Raw genomic sequence first — 27176 nt, 5'->3', positions numbered from 1 at the left:
AAAAGAAAAGAAAAGAAAAAAAGAAAGAAAGAAAAAGAAACACCCTTCCCATGGATTCCAGTTTTGCAGGCTGAGGAGTGCTACGCTGGTGAGGATTGGGTGAGGGGAGAGCATGCCCTGGAATTTCTGAGCCCCGCCCAGTTTGTACCTTCCACCTTCTGCCTCACTGCACCTCCAATAGTTCTCTTCTCTTCGAACATTTTCAATAAGATAAAATGTTCGAACATTTTCAATAAGATCTCTCTCTGATTCTGATTAAGTTCCAGATATTGGATTGGAAGCCACACACTCAACTTTTTTATTAAATAAATCCTTGTGACCTGTTTCCAGATTATTTTAGCCAGTCCCGCAGAAAATGTTGCCATTTATGTATTGATCCATACTAGGTAATTTGGATGGCAGTGTCTTTGTCTTTCTGGTACAAATGCAATACTTGCTGCCTTGAGGATAGGAATTCATATCCAGTTTGTGTAGAGCCAGACTATATAGTGAAAGCGTGAAGCCATCTCCCTGGTATGATTTTAGGATCTCCATCTCCCAGGCTCCCAGCCACACAATTCCCAGAGGCTGAAATTCTACCTTTGGAGATTCTCTGTCTCAGGTTTCCTTTCTGTTTGACTTGCAGAGACACCTGTGGAAGGTAAGTCTTTTTAGCCATCAACTCTCTAGTGAGATCCTTTTCTGTAAACAGGTTAATTTGGGGTAGGTAAAGGAAGATTAAGAAGCCACACACTCCTCAAAGGTGTTGTGTAAGGAAAAAGGATACAATAAGAGGAGGGAAAAGAGCCCCATCCGGGGAGGCTGCCGTGGAGATCCTGAACTTTGGCCTTGTTTTACAGTTGAGGCAATGAGGATGCCAATGTGGTTGTTGCATTTGGGGAATGACTTGGGTAGCTATGAAGCAGTCCTTTTCTCTCCTTTCAGCATTTCGGTGCATTGAGGTCATGCAGGCCTGCCTTGCTGAGGACCAGCTAGTGGTGAAGTGGCAAAGCTCTGCTCTAGACGTGAACACTTGGATGATTGAATGGTTTCTGGACACGGACTCAGAGCACCCCACTCTTTCCTGGGAATCTGTGTCTCAGGCCACGAACTGGACGATCCAGCAAGGTAGCCAGGGCGGAACCCACAGGTTCCCTCAGTGCAGGGTTTCTTCCAGTTTTAAATCTTTAACTTTGACTTCAAAGCTGTTAGTGTGGTTAATAGCATTTGAGAAGCTTGTGCAAGCTTAATGAAGTGACAGGCTTCTTGGTATTTCCAACGCGAGGCTGGCACAGAAAGCTGTGGGTGACAAGCAGACCAGGTATCTGACCGGTCTCCAGGTGGAAAACACCATCTTAACACCCACCATCAGAGAGCCCTTCCCGGACAGCTGGGTCATCCCATGGGTAACTCCAGAGTGTGGATCCCAGCTGGCCTACCTAGGATACTTCCTTCAGTTCTGGTTGCCTGTTTAAGAGTTAGGCCACCTTCCCAGGTGATTGTTACAGGAATAGCCTTCTTTTCAGGAAAGTCCCTGCCCTATGTAAGATACATGAGTGAGGCTTTACTCTTTATTTTTAATTTTGTTTGAATTTTTATTTTCTAGAGACAGGGTCTTGCTTGGTTGCCAAGGATGGAGTGCAGTGGCACGATCATAGCTCACTGTAACCTCAAACGCCTGGGCTCAAGTGATCCTCCTGCCTCAGCCTCCCTAATGAGGCTTTACCCTTTTAATCCTGTCACTACAATCATTTCTTAATGCTTCAAACATCCAGATTAAGAATAACACACACGCAGGGATGCAGGCAAGTAGAGGAGATAGAATTCGAAGTGTTTGAGATCCACAGGGTGATGATATGTTGTTCTACGACTTAATTAGGCAGCGTGTTCAGCTATCCTGTGGATCTCTCTGCTGCAACAGTATTTGGTCAGAACAGACCTGGGGATTCCGTGCCTCCAAAAAAGGAAAAGCTAAAAAGTTAAATTTAAAAATAAGAATTAATTAGAAAACCTGAGAAAAGCAATAGATATTAGAGACCATTCAACCTAACCTGTTTATTTTCTAGAGGTGGAAACTGTAGAGAAATTGAATATCTTCTGTAAGTGTTTGGCCATAACTCAGTCTAGTATTCCTTCTACTCTGCCATGCTCTGCACTTACGCTTTTTTTTTCTTTCTTTTTTACAGATAAATTAAAACCTTTCTGGTGCTATAACATCTCTGTGTATCCAATGTTGCACGACAAAGTTGGCGAGCCATATTCCATCCAGGCTTATGCCAAAGAAGGCAGTATGTATGGACAAGGCCCTGTGGGGAAAAGGAAACAGTGGGACCTGTCCAACATGTGAATAAGGCTGCAAGTGCCTATAGCTCATTCCCAGCCATCTTAGGGCTCATTTGTGCTTCATCTTGTAGTGAGCTCTGTATGTTATGAACTTGCTGAATTCTGAAGCTAGGGTAGACATTAGAGATCATTGAGTACAATCCCCTCATTTCACAAATGGAAAATTAAAGCTCAGAGAGGTGAAATAACTTGCCCAAAGTCACAAACAAACAGTGCAAATAGAGCTGCTACCAGCATTAACACTGAATTAAGACCACATCAGGGAGCCTACAGAGTTCATCCTAAGCTAGGGATATTAAAAAATTATTTTTCATTGTGTAGCAATAAGCAGGGGCTTTACTGGTGAATTGCTCAAGCTTTACTTTTATCTTTTTGGAAGTTCATGTCTTCTAGATTCAACACTGGAAAATATCTTCTGCCACTCAGAGGTAGCCTATGGAGCCATATTCTTCAACTATTTGATAATAACTACACTTTACAGATATGAATGAAAAAGCTGGGTACCAAATTGGAGTGAGCCATCTATAAGAAAGGACTTTTTCAAGTGGTCTTGATGCCACTTCTCTTCTTGTTTAAGAAAGATGGCTCTAGAAAATAATTTTCCCAAACAAGCTGATTCGTCAATTCCCTACTCAACCCTTGCCCCTCGCCTCCCGCACTGTGGTCTGGTCTGAGTACTGGCCAGAGCCTTTGCAGGGGAACGATCTCCTGGAGTGTGGTCAGTGATTATCATTTATCCCCCGTCCCTTCCAGTTCCATCAGAAGGTCCGGAGACCAAGGTGGAGAACATTGGTGTGAAGACGGTCACGATCACATGGAAAGAGATTCCCAAGAGTGAGAGAAAGGGTATCATCTGCAACTACACCATCTTTTACCAAGCTGAAGGCGGAAAGGGATTCTGTAAGCGCACCTGTAGCCAAGTGGGAAAAAACCCCAAGCCCCAGATAGATGCTATGGATAAATGTGTTGTAGGCTTGGCTCCCCCACCTCATTGTGACCTGCAACCTGGCATGAGTCACTTAGCTTCTTTAAGTGTCTCTGAAAATGGGGCCAAGAGTACCCGCCTTTTGGGGTTTTGGGGGTTAAATGAGTGAAGTGACAGTACCTGAGAGGAGAGTCCTGTGGGAATGGAAGGAGTTGATATAATTTGTCCTGGTTGGGCCCTGAATTGAACTCCCGGGAGCTCCCCGACCATCATTCCCAGGAATGGCGTGCCTGGCTTAAAAAGTGAGGAGGAACAGACCCTGTCACCATGACTTCTACTGCCCCTGCCAAATCATGCTTTTCTTCTTCAGTCCACTGTATCTCCTGACATCTTAAATACTGGGCAAGGCTTGGATTCTTGCTGAGGCTAAATAATTTTTTCTTATGGTAAAATACATGTAAAATATTTTTCCAGTTTAAACATTTGAAAGTATACAATTTAGTGGCTACTGTGAATAGGGCTGCTATGAACAGATGTCTGCTACGAACATATGCTGCTATGTACAAATATCTGTTTGAGTTTGTGCTTTTCGTTCTTTTGGGCATATACCTAGAAGCTGAATTGCTGGATCATACGGTAACTCTAGTTTAACTTATTGAGGAGCCACCAAACTGTTTTCCATAGTGACTACTCCACACTACACGTTTCTTACTGGCAATGTATGAGGGTTTTCATTTCCCTACATCCTTGTCAATAGGTGTTATTTTTCATTTAAAAAAAATATTATGGCTGTCCTGGTAGGTATGTAGTGGTTATCTCGTTGACTTGCATTTGCCTGCTGGCTAATAATGTTGGACATTTTGTCATGTAGTTTTTGCCTATTTGTATGTCTTTTTTTTTTTTTTTTTTTTTTTTTTTGAGATGGAGTTTTGCTCTTGTTGCACAGACAGGAGTGCAATGGCACGATCTTGACTCACCGCAGCCTCCGCCTCCCAGGTTCAAGCAATTCTCCTGCCTCAGCCTCCCAAGTAGCTGGGATTGCAGGCATGCACCACCACATCCAGCTAATTTTGTATTTTTAGTGGAGACGGGGTTTCCCCATGTTGGTCAGGCTGGTCTCGAACTCCCGACCTCGGGTGATCTGCCCGCTCCGGCCTCCCAAAGTGCTGGGATCACAGGCGTGAGCCACTGCACCCAGCCAGCCCATTTGTATATCTTCTTTGGAGAAGTGTCTTTTTTATCTTTTTTCTTATGTTTAAATTGGGTTGTCTTTTCGTTATTGAGTTTATAAGAGTTCTTTATATATTTTAGATATAAGTTATTTATCAGATATATGATTTGTAAATATTTTCTCCCGTTCTATGGGTTGTCTTTTCATTCTCGATATTATCTTTTGATGCACAAAAACTTTGAATTTTAGTGAAATCCAGCTTAACCTATTTTTTTCTTTTGCTGCTTGTGCTTTTGGCATCATATCTAAGAAACCATTGTGAAATTCAAGGTTGTGAAGATTTATCCTATGCTGTCTACTAAGAGTTTTTATAGTTCTAGCTCTTATATTGAGATCCTTGGTCCATCTTGATATTTAAGCAGGACATGAATAGGGGTCAGAATATGAGACAGCTGAGCTTGGAAGCACAGGTTCCAGTGCTCTTATTTTGGTGCTACTGGGACACAATTTTCAGTCTGGTTTGACTGTGGTGTTTGATCTCTGTATTTTTGCTTTAGCCAAGACAGTCAACTCCAGCATCTTGCAGTATGGCCTGGAGTCCCTGAAACGAAAGACCTCTTACACAGTTCAGGTCATGGCCAGCACCAGTGCTGGGGGAACCAACGGGACCAGCATAAATTTCAAGACATTGTCATTCAGTGAGTATCTCCTTCAGGCCTTAAGTACCTCTCCCTCACGTTTACCTTATATCAGAGAGAAATGACATCTGCCAAAGGCTGGAGGAAGTCAAATGAAAGGGCAGTGCCTAGGTGAAAAGAGCCACCCTGCTCTCTGGCTCACCAACCTTCCTGGAAAGCATATAGGTGAGGAGATGGGAGGGAGAGAGCAAGCGGGTTGAGAGCTGAATTTGGAAATGCTGGTCATTTTGGTCATTCCTCTTGGGCAGCCACAAATCATCTGGAGGAGGAGGTATCAAATTAATGCCAACTTCAGTCTTAGCACCAAACCAGCTCCCGTCTCAAGGCTGTCTCCCCGTTCACAGTCACCAGTTTCTGCATGTCATAGGTTACAGTATGTATTAGTCTGTTTTCATGCTGCTGATAAAAACATACCAAGACTGGGTAATTTATAAAGAAAAAGAGGTTTAATGGACTCATGGTTCCACGTGGCTGGGGAAGCCTCACAATCATGGTGGAAGGCGAAATGTACATCTTACATGGTGGCAGACAAGAGAGAATAAGGACCAAGTGAAAGTGTTTTCCCCCTATAAAGCCATCAGATCTCATGAGATTTATTCAGTTTCATGAGAACGGTATGGGGGGAATTGCCCCCATGATTCAGTTATCTCCCACTGGGTCCCTCCCACAACATGTGGGAATTGTGGGAGCTATAATTCAAGATGAGATTTGGGTGGGGACACAGCCAAACCGTTTCACTGTACAACAGGGCCTTCAAGGGAAAACCTTGGTTAACACAGGACCACTGACCCATAGGAAGGGGCTTAACCTCATCATTTGTGGAGGCTTTTTTTGAGCAAAAAGGCATATGATATATTTAACTTACCTGCTTTTACTTTAAAAAAATAGCAGGAAAAATTTACTAGAGACAACAAATAATGTAAAATAAAATGTAGCTTCATATGATGGCTGGTTAAGGGAGATATTTGAGAGGGAGGCAGATGGAATGAGGAGGGGCATGAAGCAGAAAGTAGGAAGGAGAATGGGAGAAACAGAAATATGTTAATTTTGCTAAGTCCTTGAGTGACAGAGATTTGATTTTTAAGCACGCACTAAAACTGTCTTAAAGAATGAACAACTTTTTAGATCAAAAGTGAAGGGACACTGCCAAGTTTTTGCAATAACTGAGGCTAAAAATTGCTTGCGATGTTCTCAAAAGCCTCTTTTGCATCACATTCTTCAAGAACAAAATTGCTTTATGACTCTGGAAAATGTGAGTATGACATTTTTTTTTACAGAGAAAACATATTCTGTTTTGATGGACTAACATTGCCTTCTAGGAACTCTTTTTGATATGCTGTTTAAAATGTTTTAAAGCTATATTGAAGTTCTGCAACACTGGGCACAAATTTCGTCAGCTCGAGGAGTTTTCTCCAAGGGTTAAATGAAAGCAAGATCCAGCCCTGGAACCTAGAAGTTTCCTACCCTGGTCTATAGATTATAAATCACCCTGCTTCCGTTTTTGATAATCTGTAATCCATTTTCCACACAGCAGCCAGAGTTTCAAACCCTGAATTCTCTGCTTAAAAGACCCCAGTGACTTTTATTATATTTCAAAGAAAATCCAAACTCCTTCCTATAACTTTCAAGGTCTTTCATCATCTGTCCCTTACTGACCTCATTTTTCCTACTGCTTTCTGCCTCGATTTATCTTCCTTACCTTGTTCCTGCTTCAAAGCTTTTGCATCCACTGTTTATTCTGCCTGGAATGCTTTTCTCCATGGTTTTACATGGCTGGATCCTTCTCACTATTAAGATCAGCTTGAATTTTACTCCTTCCTTGGACACCTTAGCTAAAATTGCTGTCTGGATGCAGTGGCTCATGCCTGTAACTCCAGCACTTTGGGAGGCCAAGGCAGGAGGATCACTCAAGGCCAGGAGTTCAAGACCAGCCTGGCCAACATGGTGAAACCCAGTCTCTACCTAAAATACAAAAATTAGCCGGGCTTGGTGGCAGGTGCCTGTAATCCAAGCTACCAGGGAGGCTGGGGCAGGAGAATCACTTGAACCCAGGAGGTGGAGGTTGCAGTGAGCCAAGATGTACCACTGCACTCCAGCCTGGGTGACACAGTGAGACTCCTTCTAAAAAAAAAAAACTAAAAATTAGCTGGGCATGATTGATGGCTTGCACCTGCAAGTCCTAGGTATTTCGGAGGCTGAGGCAGGAGGTTGCTTGAGTCCAGGAGTTTGAGGCTACAGTGAGCTATGATCATGCCAGTGCACTCCAGCCTGGGCGACAGAGCAAGACCCATCTCAAAAAATATATATAGAAATTAAAAAGTAAGTGCTCAATAAATATTCACTGAATGAATGCTGTTGGAATGAATGCTGCCAGGAGAAGACGCCTAGATGGGGAGCCACAAAATTCTGTGTTTTGTTTTTGTTTTTGTTTTTGAGATGAAGTTTAGCCCTGTCACCCAGGCTAGAGTGCAATGGCACAATCTCGGCTCACTGCAACCTCCACCTCCCAGGTTCAAGCGATTCTCCTGCCTCAGCCTCCTGAGTAGCTGGGATTACAGGTGCATGCGACCACACCCAGCTAATTTTTGTATCTTTAGTACAGACGAGGTTTCACCATGTTGACCAGGCTGGTCTCAAACTCCTGACCTGGGGGTTTTTTAGTGGAAAGAAATGGAATTTAATTGAAAGAAAACTAATACGAAATTGTGTTGCTGAAGCTACTAGAAGAAAAAGTTAATCACTGATTTTTGTAAAGGAGGTGAGGAACTCACTACTGACTTTTGTTCTTTCTTTTTCAAAGGTGTTTTTGAGATTATCCTTATAACTTCTCTGATTGGTGGAGGCCTTCTTATTCTCATTATCCTGACGGTGGCATATGGTCTCAAAAAACCCAAGTGAGTCTGCAGACAACAGTGGGTGCCTTAAAAATCAGGGACAAAAAGGGGTTGAAGTCATCATAGGTGCTTCATAGGAGAGGGCACTCTACCATTAAGGGGTGTTCATTCATTTATTAACTTGGTGCATATTTATGGAGGTTATTAAAGGCCACGCTCAGTGGCTCATCAGAATTCTTACCAAGCAAAAGCACTTTCGTTTCCCAGAGCTCCATGCCCAGGTCTAGGCCTTTTTGAGGCCAGGAGAGTGCCAGCTGCCCCACAGACTCTGTCTGCTCCATTTGCCATCTGAGACTGGAGTTGGAGAGCAGGCCCTTTCTCTCAGTGTCTAGCGGGGCCCCTGGCTGCAGCAGGAGGCCTTCTTGCAAGCTTCTGTCTCAGGCAGAACAGGGAGCAGTGTCTCCATGGTGTTGGAGTGCTGGCCAGTCGTCTGCAGGTGCAAGCTTGTTGCTTGCTTGCAGTGCAGTGAGGCTCTGGGTCCAGGAGCCTTTGCCCTGCTTGCCCTGGCCACTGTGGGGAAGAAAGCACGTCTTCAGGGTCTTACACTTTCTCTCTGCAGTGAGCTTTATGGCACCCTAATGGTCCTTCCCTGGTTGAACTGGCTCTCCGAATTAGACAGCTGTGAGTCATCTGTGTCAAGCAGCTGCGCTTAGTTAAGCTAATATCAACCTCAGTTACCAACTGTAGGTGGTAACCAAGCCACCAGCATAGATTCTTGTACATTATACACTTAGGTAATCATTTTGATCTTAGCATGCATCAGAATCAGGCCTCATCCCCAGAGTTTCTGATTCAGTGGTTCTAGGGTAAAGCCCCCAAATTTGCATTTCTAACAAGTTCCCAGGTGATGCTGATGCTGCTGCTTGGGACCACACTTCAAGAACCATTGCAGGAAAGTGTAGGTAGCTTATAAAGTTTGTAAAACCTTGTAAACTTGTCCTTCCCAGAGGATAAGCTTCAAAGGAATGACTCTGTGATGGTGCAATTTACAGCATTGGGACAGGTATGGAGATGCCCGGATGGGAGAGAGGGGAAGATAAGCTTTGTATGGGGAGTCTCCTTTGATCACATCCCACAGAGAACTTGCAATGTCACTCCCCAGCACACACCGCAAAACAACTCCACTTTCCCAGATTCTATCAGGCAGACATGCCCCCTTATTTAGGAGGGAAACTTACAATTCCCTTTAGCACAGCCTCACTCTTTTGACTCAGCCATATGGTGCTAATGCTTCTTGGATTCACCTCCCATCTTAAAATCTTCTCTCTCATTAGCAAATTGACTCACCTGTGTTGGCCCAGTGTTCCCAACCCTGCTGAAAGTAGTATAGCCACATGGCGTGGAGATGATTTCAAGGTAAACTCTTCTGTTTTTATTAAGGAAATCATCGTCATGGGAGGTAGACAAGGTGGATGGAGATGGGGAAGAGTCCTAGGCTAAGATTTTTTCGAGGTACACATCAAGAGAACTCGAGTTGAAAAGTCTCAGGGAATGGCAGGCAGGGAAGATGGAATCAGCCTTCCTGGAACGACTTTGACCTCATGCTTTGACAAGAGGAAAGGGTTTCACCAGGCTCATGAGGACCCAGTGTGTTCCCAGGTGGAACTGGTCCCATAAAGGATGCTGCAGAATAAAGACACTGGCCCTATCCTTCCTGACCCGATGGGCTAGAGAGAGAGGAGTCCTGGCTATAGGATTTGAAACCATTTACAAAGCAGCCAAGAGCACATTAATCTAAAGACTGCCTAAATATCACCAAGGAATGTTGATGGGCATGGCATTCTGAGGCTACCTCATGTTGTTTTTCTCAGGTTGGGGACATCAGAGTCAGGCTTTGGCTTTATGTAACTGGCACTGGGGTTTTCTAGTGAGTATTCCTTAACTAGAAACCCTCCATTTTCATAAATTTTTAAGTGGAAAACTGTTAGGGAAATTTTAAGGTTTAATTTCTTGCTTACGTAGAAACAAGCCCAATCAAATATAACCTTTAAATCCTTACTACTGAAAGGCTGTTTCCAGGTTTTCCTTGATGCACAAATTTTAAATATTAGTCCTTGTTCCAACTCAGAAGTCTTTTTTGAGCATGGGCATTTTGTTATAATGGGCTGTCTTTCTATTTCTTCCTCTTATCAGTCCAGTATACTGGACTTACACCATTTACTTTCCTGCTTATTTAATGTCATTTAGAGAGTAAATGGATTCATAGGCAGTGCTCTCTGATAACTAATGTGCTTTTTGAATAATCTGCAGGTTGGGCCTCTAGAGTCAGCACTTACTAATCACTCACTACATGCCAGGCACTGGGCTAGGCCCTTGGGATACAAATGACTGTCCCTGCCATGAGGCCACCTCTGATATTCTGGAGAGGTTGAACAAGTCTGTCTCTATGATGTGGTTTTTCCATACCTAAGAGTTCTAATTTTGGTGCTTCCATCTTAACTGGGGTTTTGTGAGCATGGGATTATGTGGAAAATAGCCTTGCACACTCTAGCAGAATAAATTGTTTGAATTGGCCGGGTGCGGCGGCTCATGCCTATAATCCCAACATTTTGGGAGGCCAAGGCAGCAGATAACTTGAGCTCAGGAGTTCAAGACCAGCCTGAGCAACACGACGAAACCCCATCTCTACAAAAAATTAAAAAATTAGCCAGGTGTGGTGGTGTGCATCTGTAGCCCCAGCAACTCAGGAGGCTGATGGGGGAGAATTACCCAAGGCTGGGAAGTTGAGGCTGCAGTGAGTGGTGATCATGCTACTGCACTCCAGCCTGGGCAACGGGAGTGAGACCCTATCTCAAATAAAAAAAAAATTATATACATATATATAAATATATTTAAAACATTGTTTGAATTCAGGGCACTGTTTCTCAGGAAATGTGCCACTCCTTCCAAGTTCTGTGGAAGGGCATGTGGAGAGGGTTGGCCACCACTTCTGGGCCTGGGAGGAAGGTGGGGGCTGTTCCGGAGGTGGGCATTTGCTGTCCCAAGCCTACAAGTTTTTGGCTATGTTATGTGTGACTTCTAAATGACTACTTGGAATGTCCCTTTTTCTTTTCTAGGATAAGCTAAACCTGAAGGAGTCTGATGACTCTGTGAACACAGAAGACAGGATCTTAAAACCATGTTCCACCCCCAGTGACAAGTTGGTTATTGACAAGTTGGTGGTGAACTTTGGGAATGTTCTGCAAGAAGTGTTCACAGATGAAGCCAGAACGGGTCAGGAAAACAATTTAGGAGGGGAAAAGAATGAGTACGTGACCCACCCCTTCAGGCCTGACTGTCCCCTGGGGAAAAGTTTTGAGGAGCTCCCAGTTTCACCTGAGATTCCTCCCAGAAAATCCCAATACCTACGTTCGAGGATGCCAGAAGGGACCTGCCCGGAAGCCGAAGAGCAGCTTCTCATTTCTGGTCGAAGTCTAGAAAGTCTAGCACCAGACCATGTGTGGGAGGCAGCGGCCCCAAATCCGTATTTGAAAAATTCAGTGACAACCAGGGAATTTCTTGTGTCTCAGAAACTTCCAGAGCACACCAAAGGAGAAGTCTAAATGCGACCGTAGCATGAGACCCTCAGGGCCTCAGTGTGGATGGCCTTTGCCAGAGAAGATGTCAAGACTCAGCATGCAGCGCTTGCTTGGCCCCGCCACATCCTGCCTGGGTTAAAGTCTCCCCTGCCCTTGAGCTGCCAGTTGAACTTGGTCGGCACAGGTGTGACCTTGTGCTAGGAAGAAGGGATGGTGATAAGCCCAAGTTTTGGAAAGGAACAGCAATCTCTTTTCTTTTGCTCAGATACCAAGCTCTCACAGAAGCTGTGCCTCCTGACAGATTGGCTTTGGAGGAAGGGCCCAGGTTCTGAGCCCAAAGGACCCCCAAGGTGGACATACCTGGCCTCCTAGGAATTGGGTCATGGTGCCAGCCTTTGCTGGGGCTACGCCTCAGAGTTCCAGAAGGCCTTTCCCTGCTGCCAGAGGACAGTTGTTTTGTTGGCTCTTGGGTGGTTTGGGCTCTGAGCTTCCCCTACGAGGTAGCCCTAAAGCCTTCATCTCTCCCCACAGTTGGGGCTGGAGGTGGAGTGGACCTTCCTAAGGGGGTGCCTGAGGCTCCTCACATCCTCTTAGATCTCAAGTGTCTGTAGCAACACCACACCTGAGAATCCTCACCCCCAATTTACAGTGCATTGACTAAAAAATCAAGGAATGGGGAGGGCCCTGGGGAATGCACGCTGCCGGGCACAGCTCTGCTCAGTCTCCAGGGGCCACTTCCCAGCTGCTGCTGCCCTTCTATTCAGCACCCAGCCTGGGAGCAGAAAGGCACCTGACATTGCAGTGGTTGTCAGTATGAGGGGACGCTGGCCCCTCATACTGGCTCAGAGCACAGGAATGCTTACTGAACATATCCTTAAAAGGCCTCTTCCCAGAAGCAGCAGGGCAGGGCCTGGGAATATGCAATGCTTAGCAACTTTGCAACCCCAACAGGAGGACTTCTTCTCCTTTGCTCTAGCTAAGCACAGAGCTTGTGACTATTTAGTGGAGCCTTTCATAGAAGTGTGGATTGCTGGCTTCAGCACTGAGATGCTACTGGGCTCCTCCTGTAACTACAGTGACAGAGTCAGCTGTGACTCCCTTGACCTTTGTGGGAGGTCACTAGGAGCCTGGTGAGATCAGGGCAGGCGAGACAATGAGTGAGTGGTCCAAGGTGTAGTGAACCCATCACTTGCCAGCCAGGAAGGCTGATGGTATTTTTTCTAGGTGAGTGTGAGGAATCAGTACTAGGATTGCAGGCGTCAACTTTGCAAGCCACCCACTCAGGTGTGCAAAACATCACTTTACTTTCCTAAAACTAATTGCTAGCCTGAGACCTGAAACTTCAAAGTAACCTCAGCCCAGTGTGATGATTTTGGAGTTGCCTTGGGTTTGTGACTCAGTCACATTTGGGATTTTGCCCTCCCCTGTCCTGCCTGGGACTGGCTCTGAGTGCCGAGGATGTTCAATGGTGCAGCATCTGTCGGGCAGTCGGTCACTCAGTGGGGTCCTCTGGGTCATGTATTTGTCCGGCTGCAGTTTTGACTCTGGCCTCGTGTATTTACTATGGTCCCTCCGGTCCCTGTTGGGTCACCTGCCATTCACCTTAGCCAATTGCTGCCTCGTTGCTGTGGGTACAGGAAGGTGTGACTGCTCTCTCAAAGCTCCGTCCTCATTAACATCTCCAGCGGCTGCAGCCATCCCCCAACCACCCCACCCAGGACTCGGTACTCCTGGTTTACAGAACACTGACTTCTGGCACAGCAAGGAATGAGGGAGGCCCTAGGCAGGCCACTGGGGAACAGGACTCTAGGGCAATGCCCCGACCCTTTGTCCTGCACTCAGGTCCAGGTGTAGGAAGGGACCAAACAAAAGGGATGCATCCTATTCTCACGCCGCCCCTGATGTCTGCTCTCCCTGTTCTCCACCCCTTCTGCGGTGTGGGCTCTTCTGTGAGCCCACTGTCCCCAGAGTTCCAGATGGAGCCTTTGGCCACCCCACCTCCGGATTCGTGAACGTATGGGGAGATTCTAGCCTTGCCTCCTGTCTTGGTCCGAGGATGGGGGAGGGCACAGGTACTCCCACAGCTGTTCTTTCAACCCTCCTGCCCACCCGTAGTTGGGGGAATTTTCTCAAATTCTGTGGGAGGTGGGTGAGAAGAGAGCCTGGAATTAGTTTTCACAAACTTGTCTGTCTCACACCTGGATGTAGATGAAGCTTTTGAACCTAAAATCTAAGAATTTGATAGGAGAGAAAATGGATTCCCAGTGGCTCCTGTGAGTGGATTCCAGAGATAAGTACGTTGCCCTCTGGCCTCTGCTCCTTCATCATCAAAGCCGGAAGCGTCTCCTGCTGGACAATTTGCAAATCCCCACCCAGGCTTTCCTGTTTCATTTCTTCTTTCCTTTCTCTCCTCTTGCCCCTATCTTCTGCTTTGTTTTCCCCACTGCCAGAGCTTCTCATCTTTCAACACTTCCTATTTTTTTTCTTGTTTCTTTTCATTCCTTTCTCCCCTTCCATCAGCCTCCTGTGATCATTTTCCATGGTTTTATTACCTTTGAGGGGTGGGAAGATGGTGTCTCTGTTTCTCTCTAGATGGGAGGAGCTGTTTCTGTGAGTCCCCAAAACGCACTGGTGGGCCACACACTTAGCTCTCTTGAGCAGATTCACAGGATGCGGGCCTCAGAGTTCAGAGCACTGGTTTCTTCCTCTCCTGGATTGAGTCACCAGTTGTCCCAGCTCTGGGCACCCGGGATTGCCTCTGTGACTGGAGAAGGCCATCTGTGTTTTCCCTGTTTACTGTCAGAGACATTGTGAGGACACAAACAGGAAGACTTATGTTTTAGCAAGGGCATTAAAAATGGATAAAATTCCTGTTAACCAGTTTTCTGAGTCCCTGGGATCCACGCAGACAGCTAGGTTAGTGGCCTTTAACAGTAAGAGCAGAAAATTTTTAAAGAATGACAGAGAAGCCAATCTGTGGCTTAAATAAAAAGACCACAAGTTCCTTCTGGAGTCTTGGGAGGCAGCGGTGTGAAAACAGCATGCAAGGGTCTGGAGGAGGCAGGAGATGGGGAGAAATGAAAAAGGAGAGGCCCCCAGCATGGATCCCTCCGGCCACTCTGCTGATGCTCCGTGTGCAAGGAAAGCCTGTGCTGGCCAGTCCACCCCAGTCTCATTCTGTCCCCATTTTACGCATGCCCCTAGTTACTCCTGCTGCAGCAGGCACCCTGCCGCCCAGGGCAGTGGCCCACAGGCCAAATCCAGGCCCTGTTTTTGTAGGTTCATGAACTAAAAGCCACAATGACCTGTTTAGATGGTTGAAAACAAAAAGAATAACATTTTGTGACAAGAGGACTCCATGAAATTCACATTTTAGTGTTGACAAAGTATAATGGGAACACAGCCATGCCCATCCTTGACCTATTCCCTGTGGCGGCTTGCCCCTACAAAGGCAGAGTTTAGTTTCAGCAGAGTTTTTCCCACAAAGCCGAAAACATTTATCCTTTGCAGAAAAAATTTGTGGACAATTTTTTGTGGGGTACGGTGGACGCCTACCGTAACCCACAGACGTGAAACTCAGACTGCCACTGTGTTTCAACTTTGAATTAGCTGCAGATGAAAAAGAAATCAGGATATGTCATTCTGAATTTCCGACCAAATAGGGACTGCCTTCTTTGAAGGGCCCACACACACTTACTGGTTTCCCACCAGCCCTCCTAAATTCCTGTCCCCTTCCCATAGCTAAGGTTGAGAGTTGGTGGCTTACACCAGTGGTTTTTCAACGGGAGTGATTTTGACCCCCAGCCTCCAAACCTCAGGCATTTGGTGATGCCTGGAGATATTTTTGATTGTCACTACTGGGAAGGTGCTACTGGCATCTAGTGGGTAGAGGCCGGCAATGCTGGAAATCATCTTACAATGCGCAGACCAGCCCTCATGACAAAAAATTATCTGGCAGAAATGTCAGCGGAGGCTGAGAAGTCCTGGCCTGAACTACCTTCTGCCTTCTAGATCCACACACAGCATTCGCATGGGTGAGACTCACCTCTAGGTGTCCCCTCTTTTTTCTAATTTAAAATTTGTTTTAAATTCAACTTTACAACAATAATCCCAAGAGTTTTAAATAGCAATTATTTGTCATGCTTAATTAATTCCCGACGTGATCTGTGTGCACCTGTACACATTTTCAACTAATTGCAAATCATACTGAATACATTATGTTCTCCCTTTACTTTCAGTTATTTCATATATAAAAATTCATGCATGAGCAAAGCATTTTGAATGTCCACGAAGAACCCCATGGCATGCCGGCATGGTGTGATTTGCTAAGGCATCCCTTGGTCGATAGGATTCGTTTAAAGTCCTCCTAGTATAGAGTGCAATGCAATACACATTTATCTTTTCTCACCTTTGTCCTGTCTCTTTGGGGCTGTTTTTTCAAAAGTGGAATTGCTGGGTCAGAATTTTATGGTTGTCACATTTTGCATGACTGTGTCGCATCAAAGGTTATACTGATTTACAGTATCACCAGACATGTCTGACGGATCCTTTGTCCTTTTCCACTGAGAATCAGCTGTCTACCACTCTGAACTTGATTTTGTCAATTTATCGGGAATAGTTAATGAAACTTTATAGTTATTTGTGTTCCTTTAATCCTCGTGAAGCTAAACTTTTCCCATTTTTATTTTATTGTTGCCATGTCCCGGAGTTGACATTACAGAATGTTCTCTGCCTCCATGCTCCTGGGGGCATTGAGAGACCAGCTGAGTTGCTAGAAATAAGAGGGACTCAATAGGCCCTTAGCACAGAGGGTGGACTTTGCCACTTGGTGGACTTTTAAAATACTTGTTTTTGTAGGGCATTTGAAAAAGAAATTTCACACTGGTGTATTTTGTTAATTGTTTATATGTAAATGTTGATTATTGACAAGCCTACCTGTAATCAAAATATGTAGTGTGGTCAGTGTCTTGCACTCTTATTGTGGTGGGGGGGGGTGGTCCTGAAGAGTGGAGTATGACTAAGGATAACAGCAGTCCTCATTCCCTCTGGACACTGGAGTCAGTGAGGAGAGAGTTTGCTCTGAAGCACAAACAGCTACAATCTATGCTCGAAGAGTCCCCCGGCCACACTAGCCCTTGACATAGAGCTCTATGCAGGGCTGTCCTGCCCAAAACGCTTGCTGTGTGCTGATGAGAAGGGCTGGGGAGAGGCGAGGGCCAGGGGAGGGGCAGAACTCCACAAGAGGGCAAAACCTGCTGTCAGCAACGCTCTTGTGGCTGTTCAGGGGAAGTGAGATACATGTACTATGCATTTCATTTTTAGGAATAGAATTCTCTCTTCCTGCCCAACTTCAATATAAGTGTGGACTAAAATGCCAGAAAGGTGCCCTGTGGTCTGCACTTGAAAGTAGAAATAAAAATATGCAAACTAGAAAGGACATGCAGAGTTTTCCAACTAGGAAGACTGAGTCTGTGGCCCCAAGAGAACCATCTCTGAAGACTGGGTATGTGGTCTTTTCCACACATGGACCACCTACGGATGCAATCTGTGATGCATGTGCATGAGAAGTCTGTTATAAAGTAGAATATGAAAACATAGTTATGCTAATAGGAACAGCTTTTAAAATGCTTTTGTATTTGGGCCTTCCATACAAAAAAGCCATAATACCATTTTCATGTAATGCTATACTTCTATACTATTTTCATGTAATGCTATACTTCTATATTAAAGTTTTACCTACTCAGCCAGGTGCAGTGGCTCACGCCTTTAATCCCAGCACTTTGGGAGGCCGAGGTGGTTGGATCAGGGGGTCAGGAGTTTGAGACCAGCCTGGGCAACATGGTAAAACCCTGTCTCTACAAAAAATAAAAAAATTAGCCAGGCGTGGTGGTGGCGGGCGCCTGTAATCTCAGCTACTTGGGAGGCTGAGGCAGGAGAATCACTTGAACCCAGGAGGCAGAGATTGCAGTGAGCCAAGATCATGCCACTGCACTCCAGCCCAGACAACAGAGCAAGACCCTGTCTTAAAGTTTTACCTACTCAGCTATGTAAACTGAGACTCCACAATGTAAATACGTGAGAGATCGGGGAGCCTGGTGGCTATGGGAAAGGGCTCCAGGTGACCAGGACTCGGCAGCTCATTACACTCTTTGCTGCAGGAAATGACTCCTGCCTGCATTTCCTGTGGAGGATCCAGGGCCCACACCTGGGCTCTCGTTGTCTTCCTATTCCAGACTCCTTCCCACTCCTGGAGCTCCTCCAGGTCTCAGCTCTCTGCTCTGAGACTACACCAGCTGTGGGGCTCCCTGACTTGTTCCTGTTCAGGCTTCCAGGAAACCTCAGAGTGGCAGGTGCCTGCTGTTTTCTCTGTCTCCTGCCCACCCCACCATGGCCTCTCCTGTACTTTCAATTTCTTTTTCTCTAGCCATTCCCTCCCTTCAGCTTCTAAACACACTTGGGTCACTTCCATTAAAGAAAGAAAGAGCCCTCTGGATCTTCCTCTCCCTCTGGCTTCCCACAGACTCTTGTCACAGTGGAGGCTGTGGTTTAAAGGGAACGGGGTCCACACCCCATCTGGCAGCTTCTCCAGGCAGCTGAACTTGTTTCTGTTTTTTTGGTAGTGAGACAATTGCACTGCTAGAACTTTCTAGAGGTGTAGAAAGCAGGGAGTCACTCTGAACCCATTCTGGTTAGAAGGACTGCCCGATTAAAATAAAAAAAAGTGTAGAAAGCAAGCCCTTGAGAGCAAACAATTTTGGAACAAGGAATAAGGACAGCAGAACAGACTGGTAAGTATCCAAATATATGCCAGACATCCATCATGGTTCTAGGAGAAGCCCTGGGGCAGGGCGATATTCACATGCAGTGACCCCTGTTCATCACTAAACTTATGAAGAACCATTTACTGGCATTTAGCGCTAGGTACTGTGCTCAGGGCATGGCACACAGTACCCAGTAAGCCTCACAAATGCATTGTGAGTAGGTAGCTCTGGCCAGTGGCAAATGAGAAGGCTGAGCTCAGAGAGGCTAAATGACTTGGCGGAGGCTCTCTGAGGCTGTACACGGGAAGTAGGGGGGTTGGAGCCCAGACCTTTGACTTTCCTTGTGCTTTTCTACTTCGGGTGAGTAAGATGACCAAGGGATCGGGGAGATCAAGAGGAGTGGAGACTCCAAGGGGTGCAGGGCCTACAAGGACCTCTTTTTGGTGAGACATGTAGACCATTCCCCTCTCCCCTGGGTGCCTGCAGAGCTCTTGATACTGGTTTTAGAGCTAGTGAGGTCTAAGAGAAATGCTGATGGCAGGTCGGGGGGGGGTGGGATGGGGCACCATGTCCATATTCACAGCCCCAGTGACAAGAAGACAGAAGCCCTCAGGGACCCTGAGCTTCAGAAGGGTTTACAATGGCTCCAGAAGCAAGAAGTTCCATGAGAGTGTAGAATCTGTAAGCACCCCGAGGACCTGGGCAGGGCAAAAGCAGGTCTGCTGAAAGAGTGGATGTCCCATGACTATTGGAACAAGGTACCACTGTGGGTGCCTCCTCCCAATCCTTGGGGCAAAGCGAGACTCGTCTCAAAAATAAAAATAAGTTATTGGCTCATAAGTGTGGACTCACTTTCAAAGAGTCCACAGACTTAGGTAAGGATTTGTGTCCTCTTGCCGCTCTAACACATTTCCATAAGCTCAATGCCTTAAACAACAGGAATTGATGATTTCACAGTTGTGCAGGTTGGAAGTCGCACTGGGCTACAGTCCAGGTGTTGGCAGGGCTGTGTGCCTCTCTGGAGGCCATAGGGAAGAGTCTTCCTTGCCTCCTCCAGCTCCTAGGCGATGCCTTTATTCCTTGGCTTGCGACTCCTTCTTCCATCTGCGGAGCCAGCAGTGTTGTGTCTCTCAGTTCTGCAGTCACACTTGCTCTGCTTGCAGGGCCTGGGCCGCACAGCATGAAGGCCCCAACTAAAGCCTCCCTCTCTGTGTGGGGACTTTCTCCTGAGATGCCAGGTTTGTCCTGTTAGGAGTTCCTGGCCCATAGAAGACTGTGGCCACATAGTCTTATGTGAGATCAGAACCCAATGGGAGCTTGATGGGAACTGAGCCCAGAAACCCATCAAAATCTCATCTTATTGTTGTCAAAGCTATAGAGCCAAAGGATCTAGGGCCTAGAAAACCTGGCCCTAGATCCATGGCCCAGGGGGCTCACTAACTGCCCCTAGAATTAGACATGCCAGGTCCCTGGCCCAGCTGGATTCCCATAGGCCTTGCTCTGCAGGGACAGGATCCTGAGAGAACAGGAGGGGCAGGCTCTGGGGGTAGAACCAGGGGCTGTCTTGGCTGACTGGGCCAGTGGAGGCCTTGGCCCATCAGAACCTCAAGAGCCGACCCCTGGAAGGTGAATAAAGGAAAGTCCAATAATAGTGAGGTCCAAATGAACTTTCATCTGAATTCAGAATTCTGAAGGATTAGCAAGTGCTGCAGTTTGTGCAGTGCTCAGGGGTCCATGAAGGTGTACCCCAGTTAGTGAAAAGCCTAGGGTGCTGGTTTAGTCAAAACCACGACTGCATATGTGCACCTCACACATCTCCCAGGGGCTTGATTTCAAATGTTCCTTCACAGGAAATAAGCCACAGGACACAAAACACTTTCCGTTGGCCTTTTGAAAGAATAATATGTATTTACTTAGAAACAAAATGGCAGTTTTCCCTATGAGTCAGCAAATGCTGAGGATTCTGGATGTCAAATACCTCCCAAGTGTTTTATCAGCCAGACTTTGTTGTCCTTCAGGAAAAACTATGAGTTCCAGGAAAAATGACAGGCATGCAGGATGCTGATTTCCCTCCTGATGGTAAGAGAGCAGCCTCCTAAACTGACGATTTCATGACATCTCAGGGGCCGGTTGCAGAGAACACCTTACTTTAACCAAAGGGAGAATGCGCTGTCCAAAGGCATCTTCTCTTGAACCCAAAGCAATGTTTTCCCATCATATATCAGAATTGTCACTCTTTTCTAGATCCTTATCCCCGCAGTACCCCTTCCCCACCAAAAATATAAAACAAGAAATTTTTTTTAAAAGTCTTTTTTTTCTTAGAATCATGGTCTGACTTCGTTGCCCAGGTCAGAGTGCAGTGGTGGGATCATGGCTCACTGTAGCCTCCATCTACTGGGCTCAAGGAATCCTCCCACTTCAGCCTCCCACATAGCTGGGATTATGCCACTACACCCAGCTGATTGTTTTGGTTTTTTTGTAGAGATGGGGTTTTGCTTTGTTACTCAGACCAGACTGGTCTTGAACTCCTGGCCTCAAGCAATCCTGCTGCCTCAGCCTCCCAAAGTGCTGAAATTACAGGCATGAGCCACTGCGCCCGGCACAAAATCTTCCAAAAAAGAAAACAAAATGAAAACCCCAGGAGTCCTGAATATCATCCTTCAAATCCTCCTGACCTCCTTGTTTGGGAGAGCCCTGAGTGAAGGAGCTCAGGACGGTACCCCTGAGGCCTGCACTCCAGCCTGGGTGACTGAGCATGGGTGACCCGTCACTGTGCTGCTGACAGCAGAGTGGACTTGCAGGGCTTCCAGATGGGCACCTTCCCTGTGAGAGCATCTTAATGCCTTAGGCTGAGTCCCTTGTCAGAGTCAGGGCTAAGCTAACTTAACAGGTGAGAAGCTAACTTAACTCACGGCATGTTTACAAATGTGATAACATTTATAAATTCTAAAATAACAAAGCTAATTGTCTTAGTCTCTTCTCACACTTCTAATAAAGACATACTCGAGACTGGGTAATTAATAAAGGAAAGAGGTTTACTGGACTCACAGTTCCACGCGGCTGGGGAAGCTTTGCAATCATGGTGGAAGGCAAAAGGCGTGTCTTACATGGCAGCAGGCAGGAAGAGAAGGATAACCAAGTGAAAGGGGAAAGCCTGTATAAAACCATCAGATCAACCAGAGGCCGTGGCTCCCGCCCGTAATCCCAGCACTTTGGGAGGCTGAGGTGGCGGATCACCTGAGATCTGGAGTTCGAGACCAACCTGACCAACATGGAGAAACCCTGTCTCTGCTAAAAATACAAAATGAGCCGGGCATGGTGGTGCATGCCTGTAATCCCAGCTACTTAGGAGACTGAGGCAGGAGAATCACTTCCACCTGGGAGGCGGAGGTTGCAGTGAGCTGAGATCGTGCCATTGCACTCCAGCCTGGGTAAAGAGTGAAACTCCATCACAAAAAACACAAAACAAAACAAAACAAAAAAAGCACAACCATCAGATCTGGTGAGACTTACTCATTACCGCGAGAACAGTATGGGGAAGCTGCCCCCATGATTCAATTATCTCCCACCTGGTCTCTCCCACAACACGTGGGAATTATGAGAGTACAATTCAAGACGAGGTTTGGGTGGGGACACAGCCAAACCATATCACTGGCCTGGGAGCCTGCCTCTCTGTTGCCAGCTGGATAGAATATCTCTGGCTGAGTGTTAAAATGCAAATGCCCTGCTAGCATCTAATTGGAGACCATTGCGGAGGCCACTCAGGGAACTGCTACTTACTTGGAAGCAGGGTGGTCCCAGGTGGAGGGCATGGGGTTGGGGTCAACTTGGCCTGTGGGTGGAGCGGCAGGAAGGCACCTGCAGGCTGACAGGACCCAGCTGTGGTTTCCCCTCGTCCATATTTCTTGGTAGAGCTGGTCCCACACTGGGTGGTAAGTGTGACGCATTGACAGGTAATCCTGATGGGCCCTTCTGGGGTTTGCTAAAATGAGGTCTGGTGAGTGAACCTGATGCTTTGTTTGGGTGGTTCTGTGTCCAACCATCACCTGGACCCTCCTGTGAACACCTTCCCACTGTCACCGCAGGTATTGGGCCACGCCCAAAGTGTCCCAATTCTGAATGCTGTATTTGTACAGGGATGAGGTTAAGAATGGAATCTCAAGTTAAGTCCCCCAAAAGCAAATCCTGAGACAAACATCCAGGTGTAACTAATTCATCCAGGGCACATTCCCAAGAGAAACTGGTGAGCGAGTGAGGGAGGCTTGAGAGGAGGGGAAGACGCCAGGGCAGGGTGGGATTTCAGGCAGAGCCCTGCAGGGCAGCACCAGTCTCATTCCCAGATGATGCTGGAGGTAAGTGACTCAGTCCTCGGCGTGTGTCCTCCCCAGGCAAGGGGCCTGGGCTGTCACACTCCTAAGCTCCTCAGTCATTAGTAACAGCCATCCTCACAGGGTATGAAACCTCCAGGCACCTTTGACTGTGTGCTTGGAGGCCAGGAGTCAGGCTCAGATAGCCTGAGGGAAGCTGTGGAAAGATAGCTGCAGGTGCCCGCAGTGGGAAGCAAAGCCCAGAGAAGCTGGTGGAGATGGGGGCGGATCCTGTTGCCAGATTTGGCAATACAAAATGCAGAGCACGTATTTACATAACACACACCAGGTACTATCCTATGTGTTTTTCAAAGACTATCTTGTTTAATCCCAGCCTGGCCAGCTCTGGAGTGGGTGCTCCCCTATTTTTTTTTTTTTTTGAGGCAGAGTTTTGCTCTTGTTGCCCAGGCTGGAGTGCAATGGCGCAATCTCGGCTCACTGCAACCTCTACCTCCCGGGTTCAAGTGATTCTCCTGCTTCAGCCTCCTGAGTAGCTGGGATTACAGGCGTGCACCACCACGCCTGACTCATTTTGTATTTTTAGTAGGGACTGTGTTTCTCCGTGTTGGTCAGGCTGGTCTCGAACTCCCGATCTCAGGTGATCCACCACCTCGGCCTCCCAAAGTGCTGGGAGTACAGGCGTGAGCCACTGCGCCCAGCCCAGTGCTCCCCTATTTTGAAGGTAGAATGTAGTTGTTTGAAGCAGGAGCACTGGGGTCAGACCAAATTTTAAGCCCCAGCTTTGCTCCCTGCTCCTCTGTTGCCTTCCACGAGTTCCTTAACCTCTCTAAGCCTCAGTTGCTTTATCTGTAAAATGGGTGAAATAGTATCACCACAACAATTGGGGCAGCGAAATGAAGCAATGATTCTACCACTTCTTTCTACCACTGTCTGCTGCACATGGTGCTTGGCACGTAGTGAGCGTGGGGAGAGTAACAGCGGTGCTTGTTGTCATCACCACAGAGGAGGTAACTGAGGCGAGAAAAGCCCATGCTGTTTCTAAAGGGTGGCTTTGCATTGGTTTTCATTTCCATGTGGGGCCAGGGGAGGGGCGGACTCTGGGGAGGTATGAACCCAGCTGTGAGTGTCTAGGGCAAGAGTACCCTATTTTCCAGTCCCCTCTCAGGATCACCTTCCTGATACTCTCCACAAACAAGAAGGGGTCTGCCCAGGCCGGAGGACCCCAGAACTTCACAGCAGGCCTGAGGGAGGCTAGGCGGTGGTGCTGGAATAAAGGAGGAGGCATGGAGGAGAAGCTGGGCAGGGCATTGTCTAGAATTGTCCAAAAAGAGGAAATGAGCTATTTCTCAGCTATTTGCCTTTAGTGCTCATCTGGAGACGCCATTGTTAGGGTCCCAGGCCAGTCCCACAATCTAGAAACCCTCCCTCCCCACCTCTGGTAGACACAACCAGAGTCATGGCATGGACACCGCATGAGCCTCTGCAAGCAGTGCACAGACCTCCTCAGGAGGGGAGGCGCCACTGTTTTCTGGAGCCTCAGGCCTCCCTCACCCTCTGTAGGATGCTTCTCCTTGGACATGGTGTCCCCAGGCTTGGGAGCAGCTACCCTTCCTTCGTCTCCCTGGCTCGTTGCCCCTCTCTTTCCCTGGAGCCTTCAGCTAACCAGTCGCCTCGTCTGGCAGCGCTGCTCCTGAGCTGGCTTAGATTTCCTATTTTCCTCCCGGCTTCAGCCCCCTTCAGACTTCACCCCAGTGAGAAAAGTGCTCCTGAGTAGTGTCCTGTCCCAGGCTTACCCTCTCTAGTCCATTCCTCAAGTAGGTGCCACAATAATCTCAAAGACAAGAAATGTGAGAACTGGAATAGTCCCCATCTCATGGGATGAATGACAGAAAGCCCAGCTCCCCAGCTGACGACATCGTCACAAAAGCAGGGCCTGGACTGGAGCGAGTCTAGGGCTCACAACAGAAGGAGGTGCTCACTCTCGGGGTCAGCCAAGGGCACTGAGTGCCTCCCATGACTGTGTGCCCTGGGTACCTCTCTTGTCTCACCCACTGTGTTTCTTACTCTTCTCTCTGCTATGGGAGGCCCTTTGACATCACCAGATTGTGACCTTTCGTTTCTCATGGAATCAGGAGAAAATCTGACACCTGCAGAATTATCTGCACAAAGAAAGCCTCCTGGTTTGGAAATGGGGCTGGCTTACGTTCACCCGTGACTCTATTGGAGAAGACAGAAACCTGTTTGATGTTGCCTTAAATGTAGTAAAAAGGTTGTGGTTGGACTGGCACAGTGGCTCATAACTGTAATCCCAGCACTTTGGGAGGCCAAGGCAGGAGCATCATTTGAGGCCAGGATGTTGAGGCTAGCCTGGGCAACATAGCGAGACCCTGTCTCTACAAAGTTGTTTTTAAAAATGAGCCAGGTCTGGTGGCCCACGTCTGCAGTGCCAGTTCCCCGTGGGGCTGAGGCAGGAGGATTGCTTCAGCCCACGAATTCGAGGTTGCAGTTACGTAAGAGTGTATCACTGCACTCCAGCCTGGGCCATAGTTTGAGTCTGTGTCTCAAAGAAAAGGTGGTGATTAGACGTCTCTTTTGAACCTGCCTCAATTAAGGTCAGAGGTCTATGATTAGGTGCCAGCTTGGGCATTCATTTCTGTCCTGGGAGCAGGGCTGTAAGATGACCTCCCCACGAGCACTTGAGCATGGGTTGTAGATAAACCCATCTGTGTCCCTGCTGGAGCTGATGGAGATACGAGGACTGAGGGATCCTCCTTACTTAAAGTCACATCTTTGGCAAAGGGCTGGAAGAGGGCAGGGAATATCTGGATGTTGCTCAGAGGCCAACCAAAATTCTTGTGGCCAGGCCTGAAATATAAGTCTCATTGTAACAACAGGAATTATAGTTTAGTCTGACCCAGAGAACTGAGGCAACATTAATTGAAAATAGTTTGTGCACACTGCTGGCTCTCCTCGTCACCAGCTCACGCCTGCATGACAAAATTCTACAGAAGAGGGCATCCCGGACGAGTACAGCTTTTTGCCTGAACATAAAATGTTTTCTGAAAAATCTTTCCCCCCAAAAGAGGGAGTCCTTTAGTAAAGTACTTACAAAGTTTCTCACATCACAGTTTCTCTCTTCTTGTTTATTTATTTATTATTTTTTTGAGACAGATTCTCGCTCTGTCACCCAGGTTGGAGTGCAGTGGCATGATCTCGGCTCACTGCAACCTCCACCTCCTGGGTTCAAGTGATTCTCCTGCCTCAGGCTCCCTAGTAGCTGGGATTACAGGCACGCACCACCAAGCCCTCAAGCAGTCCCCTAATTCAATCAGCCGAGCTAATTCTTGTACTTTTAGTAGAGACGGGGTGTCACCAGGTTGGCCAGGCTGGTCTCAAATTCCTGACCTCAAGTCATCCACCTGCTGCGGCCTCCGAAAATGCTGGGATTACAGGCATGAGCCTCTGTACCTGGCCTCTCTTCATTATTTAAACACAAAAGTTCTGTTTGTGAAAGACCCATTCACCAAAATGACATCATCCAATGTTAATTTTTAATTTCGAGAGGCTCATGGAGATCACCAGAAGGAACTGGCATAAAAGGAGACGAAGTCAGAGAACAGGGATTTAGTCATTATTCCTGGGATATGATCTCAATATTAACTAGGTTAGATTTCAGTATAAAGTTTTTTAAAGACCATTTTAAAAAGCAAAATGGTAAGAGTTTACATTATTGGGATGGGGGGAAAGTCTCTTAAGATAAAAGTGGATACTTAAGGCTTGAATACTGTTTTCCATGACAGCATCGTCTGCTGTCTCTCACACAACTAGATGGAAATGTTAGGAAAGAGCTCCCAAAACCTGTGCCGATGATTCACAAAGGGGATCTGGTAATGATGAGGAAGGACCTCAGTGTCCAACTGCAGGTGAAGAGTTGCATGGAACTATCATGAGGTACGAGTGAAAAAAATCAATTCTATATCTGCATTATTCCACATCATCTTACTTAAAATATGGATCATAGGCAGACATCTATTTAATCAACATCTGTAAGGCTTACACAGTTAAGTTGTCCAAAAACTTTTCTTAGGATCTTCTCATTGAGGACTTGGGGGATTGTTTTGTATTTGGGGCTGCCTGGTGTTTGGCCAGGGGTTAGTCGTAGTCTGCTTTGTGTGGCCCGAGCCTACTTGCACTTTCTGATGTGTTTTTAAGGCGGAGCCTGATCCTGGTTCACTCCGTCTTCCTCGCTAGACAGTAACTTCCCAAAGGGCAGTGCTGTCCGTTTATAACCCACAAACCCAGCCTTTTCTCCTGTGCTGTTGGAAAGTTTACTGGCCCCTCTTCTCTGGACCTCATTTTCCTTGTCCAGGATGAGGAGTTTGGACAAAACGATTAGTAAGGATCCATCCAACTTTAATTTCCTCTAAATTTTTGCTTTTGGATTGAGTACGTATTTTGCTTCAAATGAAAACTCTTGCCGAGGCATGGTGGCTCACAGCTATAATCATGGCACTTTGGAAGGTCAAGGATGGAAGACGGCTTAAAGCCAGGCATTTGAG

General features: G+C 46.9%; 1 protein-coding gene across 1 annotated transcript in view; it reads left to right on the top strand.

The window, feature by feature from the left end:
• IL31RA (interleukin 31 receptor A) overlaps positions 1 to 17246 on the top strand; it is a 72405-nt gene extending 55159 nt beyond the window's left edge. Inside the window, exons 9-15 of the mRNA XM_030927045.1 lie at positions 925 to 1107; positions 2166 to 2267; positions 3076 to 3222; positions 4976 to 5116; positions 7917 to 8010; positions 9285 to 9366; positions 11067 to 17246. Coding sequence (XP_030782905.1) covers positions 925 to 1107; positions 2166 to 2267; positions 3076 to 3222; positions 4976 to 5116; positions 7917 to 8010; positions 9285 to 9366; positions 11067 to 11552 — 1235 coding nt within the window. The 3' untranslated portion in view covers positions 11553 to 17246. The remainder of the gene's footprint in view (positions 1 to 924; positions 1108 to 2165; positions 2268 to 3075; positions 3223 to 4975; positions 5117 to 7916; positions 8011 to 9284; positions 9367 to 11066) is intronic.
• Positions 17247 to 27176: the final 9930 nt, after the last annotated feature.

This window comes from Rhinopithecus roxellana, chromosome 3 (assembly GCF_007565055.1).
Source record: "Rhinopithecus roxellana isolate Shanxi Qingling chromosome 3, ASM756505v1, whole genome shotgun sequence".
In the NCBI taxonomy this organism is placed as follows: Eukaryota; Metazoa; Chordata; class Mammalia; order Primates; family Cercopithecidae; genus Rhinopithecus; species Rhinopithecus roxellana.
This window is presented reverse-complemented; position numbering and strand designations above follow the sequence as displayed.